Source organism: Xiphias gladius, chromosome 8 (genome assembly GCF_016859285.1).
Source record: "Xiphias gladius isolate SHS-SW01 ecotype Sanya breed wild chromosome 8, ASM1685928v1, whole genome shotgun sequence".
NCBI classification, from domain to species: Eukaryota; Metazoa; Chordata; class Actinopteri; order Istiophoriformes; family Xiphiidae; genus Xiphias; species Xiphias gladius.
In genome coordinates, this window is record NC_053407.1 from 11,153,390 (window position 1) to 11,171,036 (window position 17,647).

The following is a 17,647-nucleotide window of genomic DNA, read 5'->3' on the forward strand; positions in this document are numbered from 1 at the left end:
CACATAAAATAAAGACCATCCTCACAACTAAGCAGCTGGAAATACGTAATGTTTGCCTTTTTGGCTTCAAAAATCCCTAATCCCTAAAAAACCTATGCAGATGTTTATTAGAAGTAAAATCTCCCAGGTAAGTTTGCGCTAAAATCATAAAATAAATCAAATATTTTACTTAATATGTATCATCAGGGCCCATCCCCACTGCCCTCCCCAGTGAGACAGGCAGCAACAGGAGTGTCATCCTACACCGCAGATCATCTGTCAGGATATCACGGGAAAGAGAGACGTCATTCTCCGGATAGGGCAGGTTAGGGTGATAAAGACTGCGAGTTAATGTGTGTGTGTGTAACCATGCGTGAGCAGGATGAGCAGTGCAAGGTGAGATGAAGACATTGCTGCAGTGGATAGGGGACTGATCAACAGTTATTTGCACCAATAGGCGTAAACACAAACATATGGGCCCATGCACAAGTGTGTGTGTCTATATACGTACATGCGTATTGGTGTGTGTGTGTGTGTGTTGATAGTGCTGGTTGTCAGGGGATCAGTAACAAGGCTGCTCTTGCAGTGATGTAATGCCCACAGGACAACACAGCTGCCATGCCTAGGGGGTGAGGTAGTCACCAGGGGAGAGAGAGAGGGGAGGATGGATGGAGGGATGGACCAACTGAGAGTGGGGGAGGCGCTGGAGGACAGGAGAGGGGAGATTAGGTGGGTTGGGGTTGCTGGAGGGGGAGAGGGGGTTGTGTGAATCCATAGGGAAATGATAGCTGAAATGATGTGGTCAAATAACACAGGGACATTGGTGTTGTGGTGGGAAATTGTGTGTGTCATGCTATGGCTGGATATTGAAAATCAATAGTGAATTTATTCTTGGATTAGATATTTCTTGATCTATATCAGGAAAACTTTTCCAATTTAAGACTATATTTCATTTAGGTAGACTTTTAACAGAGACTGTTTAAATCTGGTGCACTGAGCTGTTTAAGTTTAAAACATGTTTATATTCCCCAAATTAAAGAACAAAAAAGTATTGCTTTGGATTTTAGGACTGAAATACAGTAATTGTATTGCACTGATATCTGACTGAAGCCCAGGCAGGTGTAAATATTCTCTCCTATACCATGTGTCTTTCCTTCTACCTTTAACAGAACTTCCTTGCTCCTCTTTCACCCCAATTTTCAGACAGATAATAGGAGCTTTGATAAAAGATGATGAGGTCAACAAGAAAGGTTGAGGAGGTGAAGATAAGGAACAAACCAGAGGAAGATGGAGGGAGGTGATTCTCAGATGTAAAGATCAGGCGGAGGGAGGGGCAGCACTGATGTACTGCTTAGTCGTGTGTGTGTGTGTGTGTGTGTGTGTGCGCTCCTGCATGAGATAGTTTCTCCTCTATCCTCACAGCTTGGAGGGAGGGGAGGCTCGTTCACATCATTCAGGCAGCAGACCCCCTGCCCTCCAAACAACTTAACCCCCTGGGGGAACTCAGCACTCAGGGGGCTACTGCACCAGTAAATCAATCTCACTGGCAAGAAATTAGTTTACACTCACAGAAATATATACACCCACTAAGCACACACAAACACACACACACAAAAACACACACACACAAAGAAGAGTGTAAGCTATCAAACACACCGAGGGGGGCTTTCAGGACCAGACGGGCCCTCATAAACCAGATGAACTACTTAAAAATCCCAGTTGGAGATGTTCAGCGGCGTGTGTGTCTGTGTCTGCAGAGAAAGAGGGGGACTGTGAAGCCTCAATATGAAAAGCTGCTGGCCACTGCAGGCATGTGCCTACAGTATGTTTGCATGCATAGAACGCCTGTGCATTAACTTTGTGTACTTCACTTTTTATGAGCATATAGTAAAGTGAATGTTAATTTTAGCCCAGAGTGAGACAGCTCACATCTGTTTTCTGAGGTTGTGTGTTAGTGTTTGTGTGTGTGTGTATGTATGTATGAGTAATGATTGTGTGTGTGTCAATGCAATAGAGGCTAAATATTGTATGTACAGGAACCATGCATATTAATGTGCAAGAATGAAAAGATGACAAATGTGTGTATGTGTCTAAAAAGAAAGTGCACATTCTGGTCTAGTCTGATTTCCCCAGAGGTGAGTTTGTCTACACAGGTTCATTTGAGCAGAACTGATGGTTTTTCATTCTGAATGCTAATGGCTCGGGCTGCGATGCACAGGGTTCCCTTGCAGCACTTGAAGGCAATAACCCACTGGAAACACACCTCACCTGTCTCACTGTCTCTCACATGTTGGACAGTCTGACACACACATGGCAGCAGTGTAATAACCGTGCTGCTCGGTCAGAGAGGAGCTGACAGCGGATCAGTTTGTTTTTAATGAGCTTGTACTGCTGCTACATGCGGACTGACAGGCAGGTCTCAGATCAGTTCGGTGTTAATTAGCTCCCATCAGCACAGCAGGCAGGCTGACAGACACACTGTCCTCACAACAGTGCTGGAACCCATACCATCTGGTCCTCTGTTAGTTACACACACACACACACACACACACACACACACACATGATAGTATGTGTGTGTGTGTGTGTGCGTGTGTGTGTGTGCGTGTGTGTGAGAGACCAGTCTATCATTTTCATGTCTACCTGCTTCACAATTAACTCTGACATTACCGGGATGTTTCTCTGTAGTCTGTAGGGTGTCTGTCTGCGCCCGTGGCTGAACGGTTTAATCAGTTTCCTCCAATATTCTTTTACACTGCACAACTTTTACCACATCAGCACACGCAGCATGACTCGCAACACGGTTAAAGGCGTTAAATATGTAACAAGAAATGTGAGTCAGTTTTTCCGCTTTCCCTAAATGCTATTATTTGTATTATTAATATTTCCAAATTATTCTTTTCCAGAAGGAAATTGAAATATACTTCTGGTTATTTTCCAGTGAGATAACATTCAAAGTTTATGGAAAAGCTAGATAAATGTATACACATTAAAGGAAAACTTAACCGGACAAACACTGCACATTAATTTCAAGGAAATTAAAACATCACTGAACTCTTGGTTCTTCAGTAGTATCCTACTGCAGACACGCAGCAGAGGTAAGACGCTACACCATGGGGACTGTATTTGGGCATACCGGACATGGTGACAGTGGCCTTGCAACACTGGCGGTCAGGGTCAGCTTTCCTGCCATTACAGGCCCTGGAGACTGTGTGTGTGTGTGTGTATGCGCGTGTTCTCTTAGTATGAATGTGTCACATCCACAACCCGACAGTGACATCACTCCGACAGCTACAGAAGAACAATAGAGAAAGAATGATGTGATGCTGAGAGAGGAAGTGGGCAAGCTGTTTCTGTGTGCGCCCTGCCAACGCCTTCATGATGCTTTTAAATGATTTTTAAAGCTGACAGTAGGACTTCTAATCATTTTTTTGTCCAGATAAATAGCACTTTTAAAATATAAATACACAAACACATAATCAAGACTCACATTTGCATTCATACATGCTAGGTTCCCTAGGCGTCTCCCTCTTTCACCCCAGGGAACCCTGATGTCACTTTATCAGGAACAGGAAATGGTTACACAACAGAAGGGGAAGTGGCCTCTCTGTAGGCTGCCTTCATTTGTGTGTGTGTGTGTGTGTGTGTGTGTGTGTGTGTGTGTGTGTGTGTGTGTATATATCTGGTTGTGTATGAAAGACTCTGAGTGTGTTTGTGTTTATGAGTGTGAAGAGGAGAACATATTAAGAGGAATGGGAATGATCACAAACTGCTGTACTCCTCAATCTGGGGCCTTGGGCCTGCCTGGAACTCCAAAATTAGCCTGTTGCCGGGGCGATGGAAAAATCTCCCGCCTTTATCAGGAAGCAGCGGCAGCCCCAGAGGTTCAGCCCAAAAATCTGTGTGTGGTCAGCACGTATTTACCGTAATAAGACCTCTGTTACAAGTCTGTGTACATACCAGGAAAAGTGTTAACCCGCCGAGGATTAAAAACTCTCTGCTCTGCTACAGGCAACTAGTCCGCTCCTCTGCCAATGAGCCTGGAGAAGAAAATCCCCCTGTCTTTTTTTGGAAAATAATTACCAAACTTCACATTAAAATAGATTTTCTTATACTGTAACACACTCCAAATGGCTGCCAAGAAATACAACCTAATCCACATGGCGGTGGTGCAGTCTAAATCTGATTAAAACATGGCCAAATAGGTAAATAAGGAAGCAGTGCTACAGCATACCAGAGATAAAGTGCATCAAAGGCAGCAGTGATAAACAGGAATCCACCATTGTTCCAGGGAATGATGGTATGACAGGAGCGGCAGTGGGCAGTCCGAGCACGAATGGAATCTGGTGGACGCAAGCCAGCTCTGGGAAGGATAAACTAGCATAATTGTTAGCTACTCCTTTCCCTTTTCTTCTGCCTTTGGAAATTTCCACTCCACATGTGTGGATAAATGCTGCCGCGGTAAACTGATGGTGCAGTAACCAAACTACCGTGCCCTTGGCACATATCCATGGTGAGGTTCGAGTTATGAGATGCTGTAGCACGGAGAAAAAAAAAAAAGAAAGAAAAAAAAAAAGCCTGGGTTAGCACGCTGCTCAACTTCAGCTCCTGTTGACCTGATGTGTTGACAGTGCCTAGGTAACAGTTTAAACAAACTATTTTTATTCCATGCTGGATGAATGCATGACAGGGATGGGTTGGGATCTTCAAAAGGCCTCTAGATAGATTTCAAATGCAGCAGGAGCCAGAAGGTATGCACTGTGAATGGACTGTATACACAAAGCAGCTTAAACAACTACGGTCGAAGTATTTAGGACACTGTGGTACAAGCACTGCCCCACAGGATTTCTCCATGACATTTACTTAATATAAAACAGGCAAACTACATCTCGGAAGAAAAGGGATCAGAGGTTATTGTGCATGTGTGTATTCCTAATTAAAGTCTAGTCTCTACACTTAAGGTGCTCCACAAGAAACCATTTTTGTTTGTATCCTGAAACAAACTCAGGTCTTTTACATATATCCAAAATTATCAGCTTTGCCATACATAATTCACCTTTTATGAATCATTATTGTTAGTCTGTCCTAGTTATTTAGATACTTTATTAAATTAATTGTGAAATGCTATACAAAAGTGTCACATTACAACATTGTCAGGGAACTATGCAATATAACTAAGATTTTACTGTCTTTACCTGGTCATTGTGAATTAAGATCACTTAAGTTATGGTTATTTTACATCCTATGTGTTTGAGGACATACTAGCACTTTTTGTATGTTCTGTATTAATACAATGAACAACAATGGTACTCACTTTGCCTTTACGTACATCTAAGCTTGCATATAATGTGTGTGTGTCTGTACTGACGAGCTCTAATCTTCATCTGCACTGCTTGTAATTTATCACACATCTCGCATATGCATGCATTTGGGAGAAAATGTCATTCTCCTCCTTTGCATGCCAAAGTATATACGTATGACTGTGTTTCACTTGCGCGTGCGCGCATGTGTGTGCGTGTGGGGCCCCTCAAAGTCAGCAAGGGACTCTGAGTGATGGAGGAGAAGGGGAAGAGGAGCAGGAGGCAAGCAGAGCAGTGAGATCACATCATGGTGGAAACATTTGGCAACGGCTCACATAAACACACACACAAACGCACGCACACACACACAAACGCGCGCACACACACACACACACACGCTGGCCTGTTTTTGTTCTCCACTTTTGAGGGAAAGAAGCGGAAAATGACATCAAGCTCATCATGTGAGGCCAATGAGACAGATGGGGGAGGGGGTGAGAACACTGGCAGAAACAGAACATTGTTACATAAAACCCAACTCGGTACAGGCCTCCTCTGGGCCTTGTTACCATATAATGTGTGCGTGAGTCTGTCCATACGTGTATGCATGCCCTTGCTTGCCGGAGTGTGTGTGCGAGTTAAGCATTTGCACAATACCTCATCAAGGTGTGAGGCTAAAAAAGGAGATCATTTCATACCTGCAGAGTCACCGTTTGCAGAAAACAGAGCATTATGTTACTGTGCAGCTCCAAAGTTTCTCAAAGTCTGCAGCACTTTTCAGAGCAGAGAGGTGATGTCATAGATATTTTTTTAGGCCATTTTCTTTGACCTTTGTGCTCTCTCAGTGCTGGCTGGGGTGGGGCTGGTGTGTGTGTGTGTGTGTTTGTGTATCTACAAGCCGGGGTGAGAGCACCGAGGCCACTGGCGCCAGATGTGACGACCGCAGGAGTCTGGGCCTAAAAATAGAGCTCTGTTCTCAGCACCGTGAAAACGAAGAGGGGAGAGAAGGAGGAGGAGGAGGAGGAGGAGGAGGAGAACAGAAGGGGAAAGAGGGGAAGAAATGGGGGGGGGGTTTAAAGGGGCTGAAGGAGCGAAGGAAGGAGAGATGGACAGGAAGGCAAGGTCATTGAGAATAATGTGTGAGATCTCCCCAGGGAAGGTGAGCTCACCTCCTAATGGCCCCACTGGCTCCTTCTCAATGAAATCATTGATCTGCTGGAGCTCCCCACGGCGTAATGGAGAGAGGTCAGATTGAGGGGGAGGCAGAGGAGGGGTGCAGAAAGGGCAGGTTAGGAGGTTAAGAGATGCAGGAGAAGAAGACGGTGGAAAGAGAAAAGACGATGGATTGAGGATGGGCGAGCATGGACCTCAGGCACACAACCATAATTAATGTAGAACCTCTCTGACCTGCACTGTGGCTTACCACAACACACCTGGAGGCAGAAAATGGTAAATAAATGTGACTCATACATTGTTTACACAGCTTGATTGATCAAGTCAACCTAGGTATCTACAGCAATTTATGTTCCTGTCTAGCCCTAAGAGAACTTGAGATGGCGCCGTTGGCAACAACTCTAGATGCAGATCTGAAGGCAGCACCTCTGGGCATCGAGGAAATGCAGGAGATTTATGTAAAAAGGTTTAGTAAAAGCAACAAAATGATGTTTTCTACATCACATAAAATCAGTGATTCATGTCTGTCGGAGCATCGCATACACACTTGCACTTTAACTACTGTGCAAGTGTGCGTGCGCCTATGTGTGTTTGTCACGATAAGGGTTTTAGTCGGGTTTCTCCCCTTGGATTGGTTAAGAGGATGTGGAGATTTCCAGCTGGGCTCCACAGGGGGAGAAAAAATCATAAAGCAATACTTTCAGCTCCGAGGAGGATGACGAGCACTGCCCTGGTCAGCATGACGGCCTGTCTCATCATGTGAATGAGCTCTTCAACCACACACACTCAGACTAACACACATACAAAGACATGAATAAATGCAGCCAACTGAACGCTTATACACACACACACACACACACACACACACACACACACACACACACACACACACACATATTGGACCTAATTGAAGACACACACACACTCTCACATTCAGAATGAAATGAGGAGTATTACCTCATCTCCTCAATAGCTCTCCTGTTTTGGAGAGCTATTGTTTTGTCTTTTTTCTTTTTCTCATACATGCACCCTCAAACATTGCCTCATGCGCATGCACGCGCTACTTCATATGCACATATTCATGCAGGCATACGCACAGACACACAAAAACATGGATACACACAAACACACAATGACAAACAGACCTCCTTATGTAGCTCATTGGAATGTCTATGTGAACGGCTGCATTGTGAAGTTTGGCCTCCCACGATTACCTCACCTCTTCAGCTTCTCTCTGATGCACACACGCACACACACACAGATGCACATGTGCGCGCGCACGCAAGCGCACACACACACACACACACACACACACACACACACACACACACACACACACACACAAAAACACACAGGGGCCGCCGCCCCGTTGAATAACAGCACAGAAGAATAACACTTAACTGATTTGACCTTTGTACCTCTGTCTGTGCAGTCACACCCTAACCTGATCTCATCAAAGCCCAGGGGTACACAGCAGCTTCTGTGTGCACTTTGAGGGTGTGTGAGAGAAAGAGAGAGCGAGCAAAAGAAAATAAAGAGAGAGGCACCTTTCATCTCCTTATACCTCTCATCAGTCTGTCATCGCCATGTCTTGTCCGGTGTGCTTTTGCAGTGAGCTGGCAGGCTGACAGCGTGGGAGTCAGCATGCTAACCTGTAAAAACCACAGCTGTGTCCCAGTTGCATGCGGCATACGAATACTACGGTACGTACGATATATTTACCATCAGAGCACTTTTACTTATACAAGAAGTGATACAACAATCAAACTGAGACTTAAGAAAGAGAAAGCAAAACAGTTTTAAAAAAGAGTGAATACTGTATTCTCTGTCTTTATCACCACTGTTAAACTTAAACTGTTATGATTCTTTCTAGATGTGCACCTCTCTGACAACATTGTCCATCAACAACACATATAAAAATTATGTCAGTTTAGTATGCATAATAAAAACTTTTAGTATCCTTAATTTTGCCCCTTTTTAGTGCGAAAGCACGACATTATTCAAGACCTGGTTAGACTTAGTTAGGATGTAGTATGGAATGTGAAACTGTTCAAATCTCACTAAGCCTGTTTAGGTGATGCATGACAGGTGGATGTTGGAATTCACATCGACATACCTGTTTATCTATCTGGATTACATTTTGTGGTAAACAACTAGTTCTGCAGTATTATTATTATTATTATCATTATTATTTTCATTATCAATTAATATGTAGATTTCTTGTGATTAACTTGTTAATCAGTCGGTCCATAAATGTCGGAAAATAGTGAAAAATGCTCTGCGTACTTTCTAAGAGCCCAAGGTGATGTCTTCAAATTGCTGGTTTTCTCTAAAAAACTCTACAAAACCCAAAGGTGTTCAATTTACAGAGAAAAGCAGAGATTTCTTAAACAATAAATCAATTATCCAAACGGTTGCGTTAATTAAGTACTCGTTTATGCACTAATATTTAACGATAACTGTGTGTGAGTGAAGTAACATGACTTCAGATGTCCTGTACAGGCTGCCCTCCAACTCTCCCCAGTGCAGAGAACCTAGACACATCCGGCACATGCCCTCACCCCTCATCTCTACCTCATTTCCTTCTGTGTCCCTTTTTTCTCCTTTTGCTCCATTTCTTTGAGGCAGTGGTGTGACGCTTTAGTAATCCTGCGAAAAACACTGGCAGATGGTGCTAGCAAAGATTAGGAGCAGTCTTGCACATCTGCAAACTCCACACACACACACACACACAAACACACACACACACACACACACACACACACACACACACACACACACACACACACACACACACACACACACACACACACACACACACACACACACACACACACACACACATTAGATGGATAAAATACACACCTGCATGTCCCTAACCCTTCATTTCGGCTTTCATGGTCCAACTCTCTTATCACAACCTTTGTTGCATTTGTTTTATTTCCTCATTTTTTGCTGTCAGGTTTTACAGTACTTCAACAAAATGTGTATACTATGAATAAAATGCACTGTTATTTTTATCACCACCTCCCATCCACTTGAAACTATTATCCAACTCTCTTTTCATCTGTAGAACATGAGTATGTATTCGAAACTTTTTCTTCTCTCCCTCTCTTTTCCCTTTTTGATCATGCACTTTCTGTTCTGTCACCACAGTTTCCTCTGCTAAAACCAGAACATGAGGTTCGGATGCCAGCATCAAAACGATTCACCCTGGCAGGCCTACATCAGAGCCGACATGATGCATGACAAAGCTACGCAATTGGTATCATCTAACATACCACCTAGCTACACACTAGCAGGCAGTGTTGTCTTTGGTTTGGCTGTGTTCTGCAGATTGGTGGGAAACACGCAAACTTTAGACCCACTGGGGAGACAGCTGGCTCCAACCACGTGATGTTCTCCTCCTCTACTAAAAACACACACACACACACACACACACACACACACACACACACACACACACACACACACACACACACACACACACACACACACACACACACACACACACACACAAAGTCAGAACTCTGAAAAAGGCAAGACACATCAGCTTGAGCTCCAACTGGGTGAGATCATTGCTGTGTTAAAACATGGCTGTCCTCAGAGAGACATGTTTCTCACAAACACTTTCACACAGTCGATGAAGAAATACTACAAATGCAAGCGTACACAAGCATACACGCATTACCCGCGTGTGCACATGCATTCACGTGCATGTGCACACATAAACATTTTCCAGCCGCCATCACTGCCACATCCAGTGTGAATATATATTTCAAACTAAACATAGGGTGAGATTTTTTCACTACCCTTATTACTTGTCTCATTCACAAAAACAATGGTACACTGCTTGCTCAATGACATCATCTACATGTAGGAAGTGGTGCGCTCTCTGAGCCTGACTTATTGATTATTAGTGAATGGAGAGAAACCTAAGAGGAGTCACCGATTCTTTTTGGATCAATACGCTCCCAGTACAGACACTTAGATTGTGTAACATGCCATTCAAGCAGATAATCTGCCAATCCCCTTTCAATTAATTCTCCTAGTTTACTGTAAATTCAAGTCACCAAAAATTTGCTTTAAATTATGAAAAACAAACCCACTTAGAAATGTGTGTCTCTTCAAGACTGTGCCCTAACCTCTCTCTGGAAAGCCTCTGCATAGGTAACAGTTAAGGCAGAAAATCATCTTCCCCTCAGACAGTAAGCTCAGTAATTCTTCCTTTCATCACCCTGTCTATCCCATTTATGGATTCTTTTCTTTTCATCTCTCTATCTGACCCTCCTTCCTTTCCCCTCCCTCCAGCGTTACCCCTCACTCGATTCGCACCAATGTTACGGTGTGTATTGTGCGTGTGTGTATGTGTGTGTGGTCTGTTTGTGAGGCTGAAAATAAGTCGTCAGTCAGATATGAAGTCATCGCAGGAATTATTAGCATCATAAATCAGAGGCTCAGTAGAGGGGCAGTGGGGAGAGGTGAAAAAGAGGGCGGTAGGGGGGAGAGGGAGGGCAGAGGATGAAGGGAAGAGAAGAGAGAGAGAGGGGGGAGGATTACTGTTTGCAATTTTAAAGCACCTTGAAACTTTAAGAATGTGAGAGGGGGAGTTAAGCCAATTAAAGCCCGGAATGAGGGAAAAGGCTGAGAAAAAACATAGGAAGAAAAAAAAAAAGGGCCTCAACTGAGGATAATTTTTCTTATCAGCTAATCTAACCATTATTTTTTTGTATGTAACTTAAGAAAACAAAATTCAGATTGCTTATTTGTCCAACCAATAATCTAAAACCCAAAGCACAATATGACTCCTGAACGCCGAGCTTGCTCTGCTCTTGCTCTTAATTTAAACAGTCTCACTCATACATTTTCTAATTAGGACAATGTCCTGTTAATTAAAAATTTTTAAGAAGCAACTGTTCAAAAGCCCTAAAATTTTCCTGCCAACCATTTCCCCTTCTCATAACTCACATCATCTCTCTCATGGAAACTCTGCAGTGTCCTTTGACACACAAGCTGATCCTGCAGCACTCATCCACATGATGTTAATGTTAATACACAAATGCATGAAGGCACTAATGCATGCTTGCGAGCATGCAGACGTGTACACGCAATGCCCTCCATTTGCCCACACGCATACACACATACACATCAAGTATGCACAGACTCTGGCTGCTAGCTCCACTGACCCCAATAATACAACCACCAAAACAACAGCCAATGCCATTGGCTGAGTCCTCCTTGGGAATTTTCTCTGCCACTGTTGTCGTGGAAACAGCAGAAAAGCAGGGACAAAAATGGAAAAAAAAAAAAAAAAAAAAAAAAAGAGATTCCTCTTTTTTTCTCCTGAAGAAATTTAGCAGGAGTGAGGATACTGATAAAGAGAAAGAGGAGGTAATCGCTGACAAGGGGTCTTTCATTAAGAAGGGTATGATATGGGTATGATCAAAAAAGCTAGGGAGGAAAATCCTGGCTTTCAGAGTGTGTATCAGGGAGTGTGTGTGTGTGTGTGCGCGAGTGAGATATTGAACATGGCTGTGTGTGTGCATACAGTACGTGCGGGTGTGCCCAGCCGAAGCATGTGCTCGGTACATCTCTGTGACTGCGACTAATTGTGGAGCCTGGGTGCTTTGAGGCAATCCTCGGCATCTATGAATGACTCATGAAAAAGCGCTAATCTCCCAGCGGAGGGAGAGAACTGAGAGGAGGAGAAGAAGAATGGGGATGTGGGGATGCAGAGAGGAGAGCAGAGATTTTCCCAAGCAGCATGCCCCTGCCATCTTATTTCCAATCCTTACTGAAGCAGATTACACTCTCCTTTCTACGCTGACATATTTGGGGTGGATTCATAAGCCTCTGCTGGTGGATGTGTGTGTAATTTCATCCCTTAAAAAGCTGCAGCCACCGCAATCAAGATGTTATTAACTCAACAAAGCTATTAAGAGTCTTGCTGGGGCTCACTTATAAGTCTTAGTGTGCTTAGTGGACAATATGACAGGATAATAACTGTGGTAAATAAGGCCAGAGGATTGAAGTTAAGCTTCAGCTTTTTTTTCAGTGATGCTGGGTAAGAGAAAGACTCCAGGGAAGCTTATACATCAAAGAGTCATCAGAGAGGCTTTGTGTCCAGGCAGCATGATTCTATATTCCCCATATCTCCAAATATACCTGTGAACCGTTGAAAGTCTGTCTACTGCCAGTTAAGAATGACGAACAACTAGTATAACACGACTGAGGACACGAACACTTTGTTTTGCTCATCAGTGACATCTGCTGGCCAAACTGACAAAAACTCCGCTCAAATAGGCACAGGGATGAGGTGACACAAACCTACCTGCTGTTCACTAAAGGAAGGGTTATAAACAGAGAAACAGCAAGAAATTCAGCCAGACTTGTCCATTCTGGATCAAGAAGAACATCATCTGCTCACACCACCATCGTCACACTCGTGCTCCGCACACTCTCACATACCGGTGAGCAGGGAGACTTTGTGGAAGGTACCCTCCAACTTTCCCATGAGAATGTGCACAAAGCCGTCTTTGGACAGATGCCCCGCTTCTTTGGAACTCTGGTCGTAAACCACCACTTCCTGCTTCCTGCCCAGCTCCACCTGGACAAAAGGATAAACAACAAGGAAGAGAATCAAGTTCATTATTCAACAGTAAAGTGGAAAATATGTCAAGCATTCAGCACCAACACCAACACCAACAGGAGGACAGAGTTAGTTAATGTGACTAGAATTATAAGCATTCATTTGGCATACTGGACATTGTAACTGAGTGTATATTCCATCACAGAGGCTGGTCCTGAGGAATATCATCTTTTGGCTGAGCGAGGTAGTGCACTGATACAAGACATTCAGGCAATATTAATGCACATGAGCCACTGCAGGGATCTAACCTGCATGACCTGTCTGACCCTGGGACAGTTTATTCTAACACTTGTCCACTCTGCTGCGCTAATATACACTAGGATGCAGCAACGAGGGAAAAAAAAAAAAAAAAAAGAACTACCACTGGGAGTTATGACAATAAACACTGGTTCTATCAATGCCAGTGACTGCAACAGTAAGCAGGAGGAACAACAGGTTATTCTAGAGTGAGTTATGAGGATAGGATTATGAATAATGCATGAGGGGTGAGTGTTGCGCCGTACAACTGTGACTATAATATTTTCTGTGCAGATACTGCTGAGAGGGTTGTTTGTTCTAATGGGAGGTAATATCAGTAAAATCATTAAAGCTGGCTCCACTGTGAAGGATGTGTGTCTCTATCAATCCATCAGCGAGATGCTGTTATTGTCAGAATGTGAGATAGATGGGAGGATATGAGCATGTGTATGCGTGTGTGTTTGCATGTGAGCGAGTGTGAGCATGTGCTGGTGCACACACACCAACCAGGCTGTGTGTGTTGCTCCCCATGTTGTCAGGCAGGCTTTGGTCACATGACCATCAGGCAGCACCTACTGCAGCTATGAATCACTGCATCATTGAACCGCCACTGGACAGGAGAGGAGAGAGGGGAGGAGAATGGAGGGTGAGGGGGAGGGAGGGAGGGATGGAGAAGGAGGGCCGGGGTTGCTGGAGTAGTGGGGCAGGGAAAGATTGAGGCGAGATGGAGAGAGATGCAGGAGGGAAATCGAGAAGAGGAGAAAGGGAAAAGGGGCAGGTGGAGGAGGGGTAACAGAAGATGGAGGGGGTACTTCTTTGTTTACCTCAACATACAGAACACCATCGTCATTTAAAAGTGCCGTTAGCGTCAAGGCAAAATTGCACTTTCTTCACTCTGTATTCTGAAAGGCACACGGGTGATGATAGCTCACGGTGTACACAGCTACTCAGTGTGCATGAAGTGTGCCTGATTATATTTCTGCTTACAGAGCAGCTGTAGCAGAACGCCTTGGCAGACAGCCATGCAGGTGATTTAGACAGGACAAAGTCAGTCTCTGAAGTCTGGTTAGAAATTACTCTGGTCCATTAAAACCCAGCTTAGCCGTGCCTGCCTGAATCAAATACCAGTAGTGAAATGAAAGCATGAAAAGCTGAGGCAGAGACTCTGATCTGTAGCATCATTTGTGAAAGTAACAACTTGTTTTCTGCTCTTTGTGCATTATACGTTTGTCATCAAAGTATCTTAAAGAGGTTACCACTAATGTCTTCCGTGTTTTATCTGTTCACTTGAGTCTGGCTGGGGACCTTTGCTGCATGTCATTCCACATCTCTCTATCCCCGCGTTTGTCATTTTACGACTGTATAATAAAGGCATGCCCCCCAAAACACTTATTATTATTGATGATTATTGTTTGTAAGAACGTAAGATGACCTGTGATACCCTCTGGCCCAGGATATGCTTACATACAAGACACATATCATGTAGGTAATGCAGAGACACAGTACAATAAAACTGTACTAATTAATAGAGCCTGGTGGCTGTTAGCATGCATTTTTCAGTGAAAGACAACGAGGCAGTGCTTATTCAAAATACACAGTGTTTACTCTATGTTTTCTTACTTTTACCTATCTATAACACTAATTTATTTGTTATTTTTCCCGCTTACAGGTTCATCTTCATGTCCGTTTCTTTGTTTTAAATCTCCCACACACTCCTTCTTTACAAACCCTGGATAATTTTGGCTAATAATCCTAATGGGATCAAATCTAATTTGGGAGCTTGATCTCAAGGCGTGAGGATTATGAGCCTTTAACTGCACATAGAAGCAGAAATGCACACACAGTACACAGCACCCTCTTATGTCTTGTCTGTCAGCTGCAAAGTGCAAAAAGTTTCACTTCTCGGGTGAAAAACATAAAATGAGCGCTGCAGTAAATATAGAATAGTTAATCAGTCTGTTACTCACTGTTGGATAAGCGGTGGGTGATGTGTTCAGGTTTTATAAAACAATGAGTCATTTATCCCTTTTTAATGATTTTAATGATGAACTGTGTGTCCTCTGTGTATGTTGTCTGTGAAACTATTCTGTATTAATTAAGTATTTTTCCTCACTCTCTGGATGTACTAACTGGCAATGTAGTGAGGTTTATGGGGTTTATAATGTGTTGATGTTATGTTACAACAAAACAGATGAATATTTAAAATTCAGCTGAAAAGAACAAAGTTAATGCAGTTCAAATACTATTTCATCTGTATTTTTCATAAACTCCACCTTGGAGGATTCATTCATTGTTTCAACTAACATGATGAAATTACACCTCCTATCATCCCTTTTGCATGTATTCCTTGTGAGTTGAAAAGAAACAGCAGCCTATCTTTAATAAACTGTATGATTGATAGTACAGATAGCAGGATATCAGCTATACTTTAGATTTTGTGTAAATGATGAGGCTAAAGCTATACATCCTGCTCAGTATGTGATACGCATAGAGTTTGCTGCAGTGGTATAGGTCAATGACCCGGGGGAGCATGGGGCTGGCTGTCAGACTGCAGCAGTAGTACAGATCTCTCATCCCTCTGCAGTGCTACAGCATCACCACTATTACTACTGTACTGGCCCAGGCGCTGTACGCATGCCCATTGCAGGTAAACAAGGAATCCCACTGGCAGAGACAGGGTAAAAGGAGGGGCGATGGAGGGAAGCAGAGATGAACAAATGGTTAAAAAAAAAAAAATAAGAAGGAAAGAAAGGAGGGAGGAAGCCCAAGAAGCGGATCAAGGGGAAGGTTGAGGCTTGAGGAGAATCAGCTTTAGAGAGAGGGATAAGAGGGAGGAGGAGGGTGCAGAGAGGGACAGAGGATGGCACTGGCAGACCAAATGCTACAATCCTGCTGCACCCAAGCTTTCTTTAAAAGATCTGAATGCTGGCATCTCAGCAGGATATGAAAAAAAAAGGGGCGGTCACAGGGGGTAGGGTTATTTTTCTCCTGTCATTTGGACAGGGAGACAGCAAGAGAGCAAGAAACTGCGAAGAAAGTAAGAGAAAAAGCAGATGAAATCCAGTAGATCAACTGTGTCAATCTGTGTTGACTATTTGAATTTAGGAGAAGAGAAAATTAAAAAATGAAAATTAAAATGAAGGTGTTGCACAAGAGACAGTCAGAAGTCTCAGCATCTTTCCAAATGACCCCGTGCTATAAAATATGGAAGAAATGGAAGGAAAAACAAGGTCTAACACATGGCTGAAAGTCACTTGGCCTTACTGTCAATGCTTCCCATCTGTAGGGTCAGTTTGTACACATACATACACACACACACACACACACACACACACACACACACACTCACACACACTCACACAAACAAACACACAGACACCATGCAACATAAGTGATGGGTAGCTTGGCAACAAAAGATATCTGTGGAATTGTGGTAAACACGGCGCCAGCGCTTGGTAAGTGCTTGTGTAAGAAAGTGAAACATGATTTCCCCTGACCTCAGCAGTGCTACTGACCAGTGACAAAGTCAGTGCTGAACGGGACAGTATGTGTATTTGTGTGTGAACTGGCCTGTGACACAACATCAGCACAAACAGTCTAAAAATGGCTCCACATTCCTGAAGCGCAGTCCAGGTCATCTCAGTGTGTCCTCTCTGGGATGTCCCACAGAAAACAAGTCGACTGCAGTATGAACCCTCTTCGCCTAAAAGTGTTTTCAGTTCAGACACTACATAAAGTACTTCACATACTCATAGAGGACCTGCTGCAGCGGTCAGTGAACTCTCCCAGCAATTGATCTGTCAGTTTTAGACTCACACCCACACAGGGTACGACATATACCACTCGCCACGGTAAAGATACCACCCCGGGGCCAGATGATGTCATTGACTGGCACTGGCAGCTGTCACTTCCATGTATGCTTCAGTACGTGTGATGTTTCTGTCATGGAGCTCCTGTACTTCTATCCTTATGAGGACCAAATACAAAATAGTTAAGAGTTATGGGTTTAGGTTACAGGTTTAGCATTATGTTGAAGATTTAGATTAAGTGTATGAGTTAGGGAACAAATACCATCAGTTGAATATACAGTATTACAGTTGTGTGTGTCTTTGTGTGTTTGTGCATGTGTTTCAGACAAGGATGTGAAGATGTGGCAAGTTGGTGAACGTCCCTGATGCCTCAGTGCAGATCGGAGGACCTTTAACACATGCATACACGGCAGGCCCCTCGCAGGTTACACATTCAGATGCTAGTAATGCCTGTACACATGTAATTATACAAGTACAAAATTTCTTTGTCTATTTCTACCTTTC

At 43.5% G+C, this 17,647-nt stretch overlaps 1 protein-coding gene across 3 annotated transcripts in view; it reads right to left on the minus strand.

Moving 5' to 3' along the window:
• Window positions 1–17,647, minus strand: part of dusp8a (dual specificity phosphatase 8a) — a 45,140-nt gene that overhangs the window by 15,138 nt on the left and 12,355 nt on the right. Inside the window, exons 2-3 of one of the 3 annotated variants that reach the window (XM_040133192.1) lie at window positions 13,842–13,944; window positions 12,917–13,055 (exon numbers count right to left, since the gene is read on the minus strand). In XM_040133192.1, coding sequence (XP_039989126.1) covers window positions 12,917–13,055; window positions 13,842–13,865 — 163 coding nt within the window. In that variant the 5' untranslated portion in view covers window positions 13,866–13,944. Of the gene's footprint in view, window positions 1–12,916; window positions 13,056–13,837; window positions 13,945–17,647 lie in introns of those variants that run through there. The other 2 variants (XM_040133194.1, XM_040133191.1) reach the window with 2 other exon arrangements.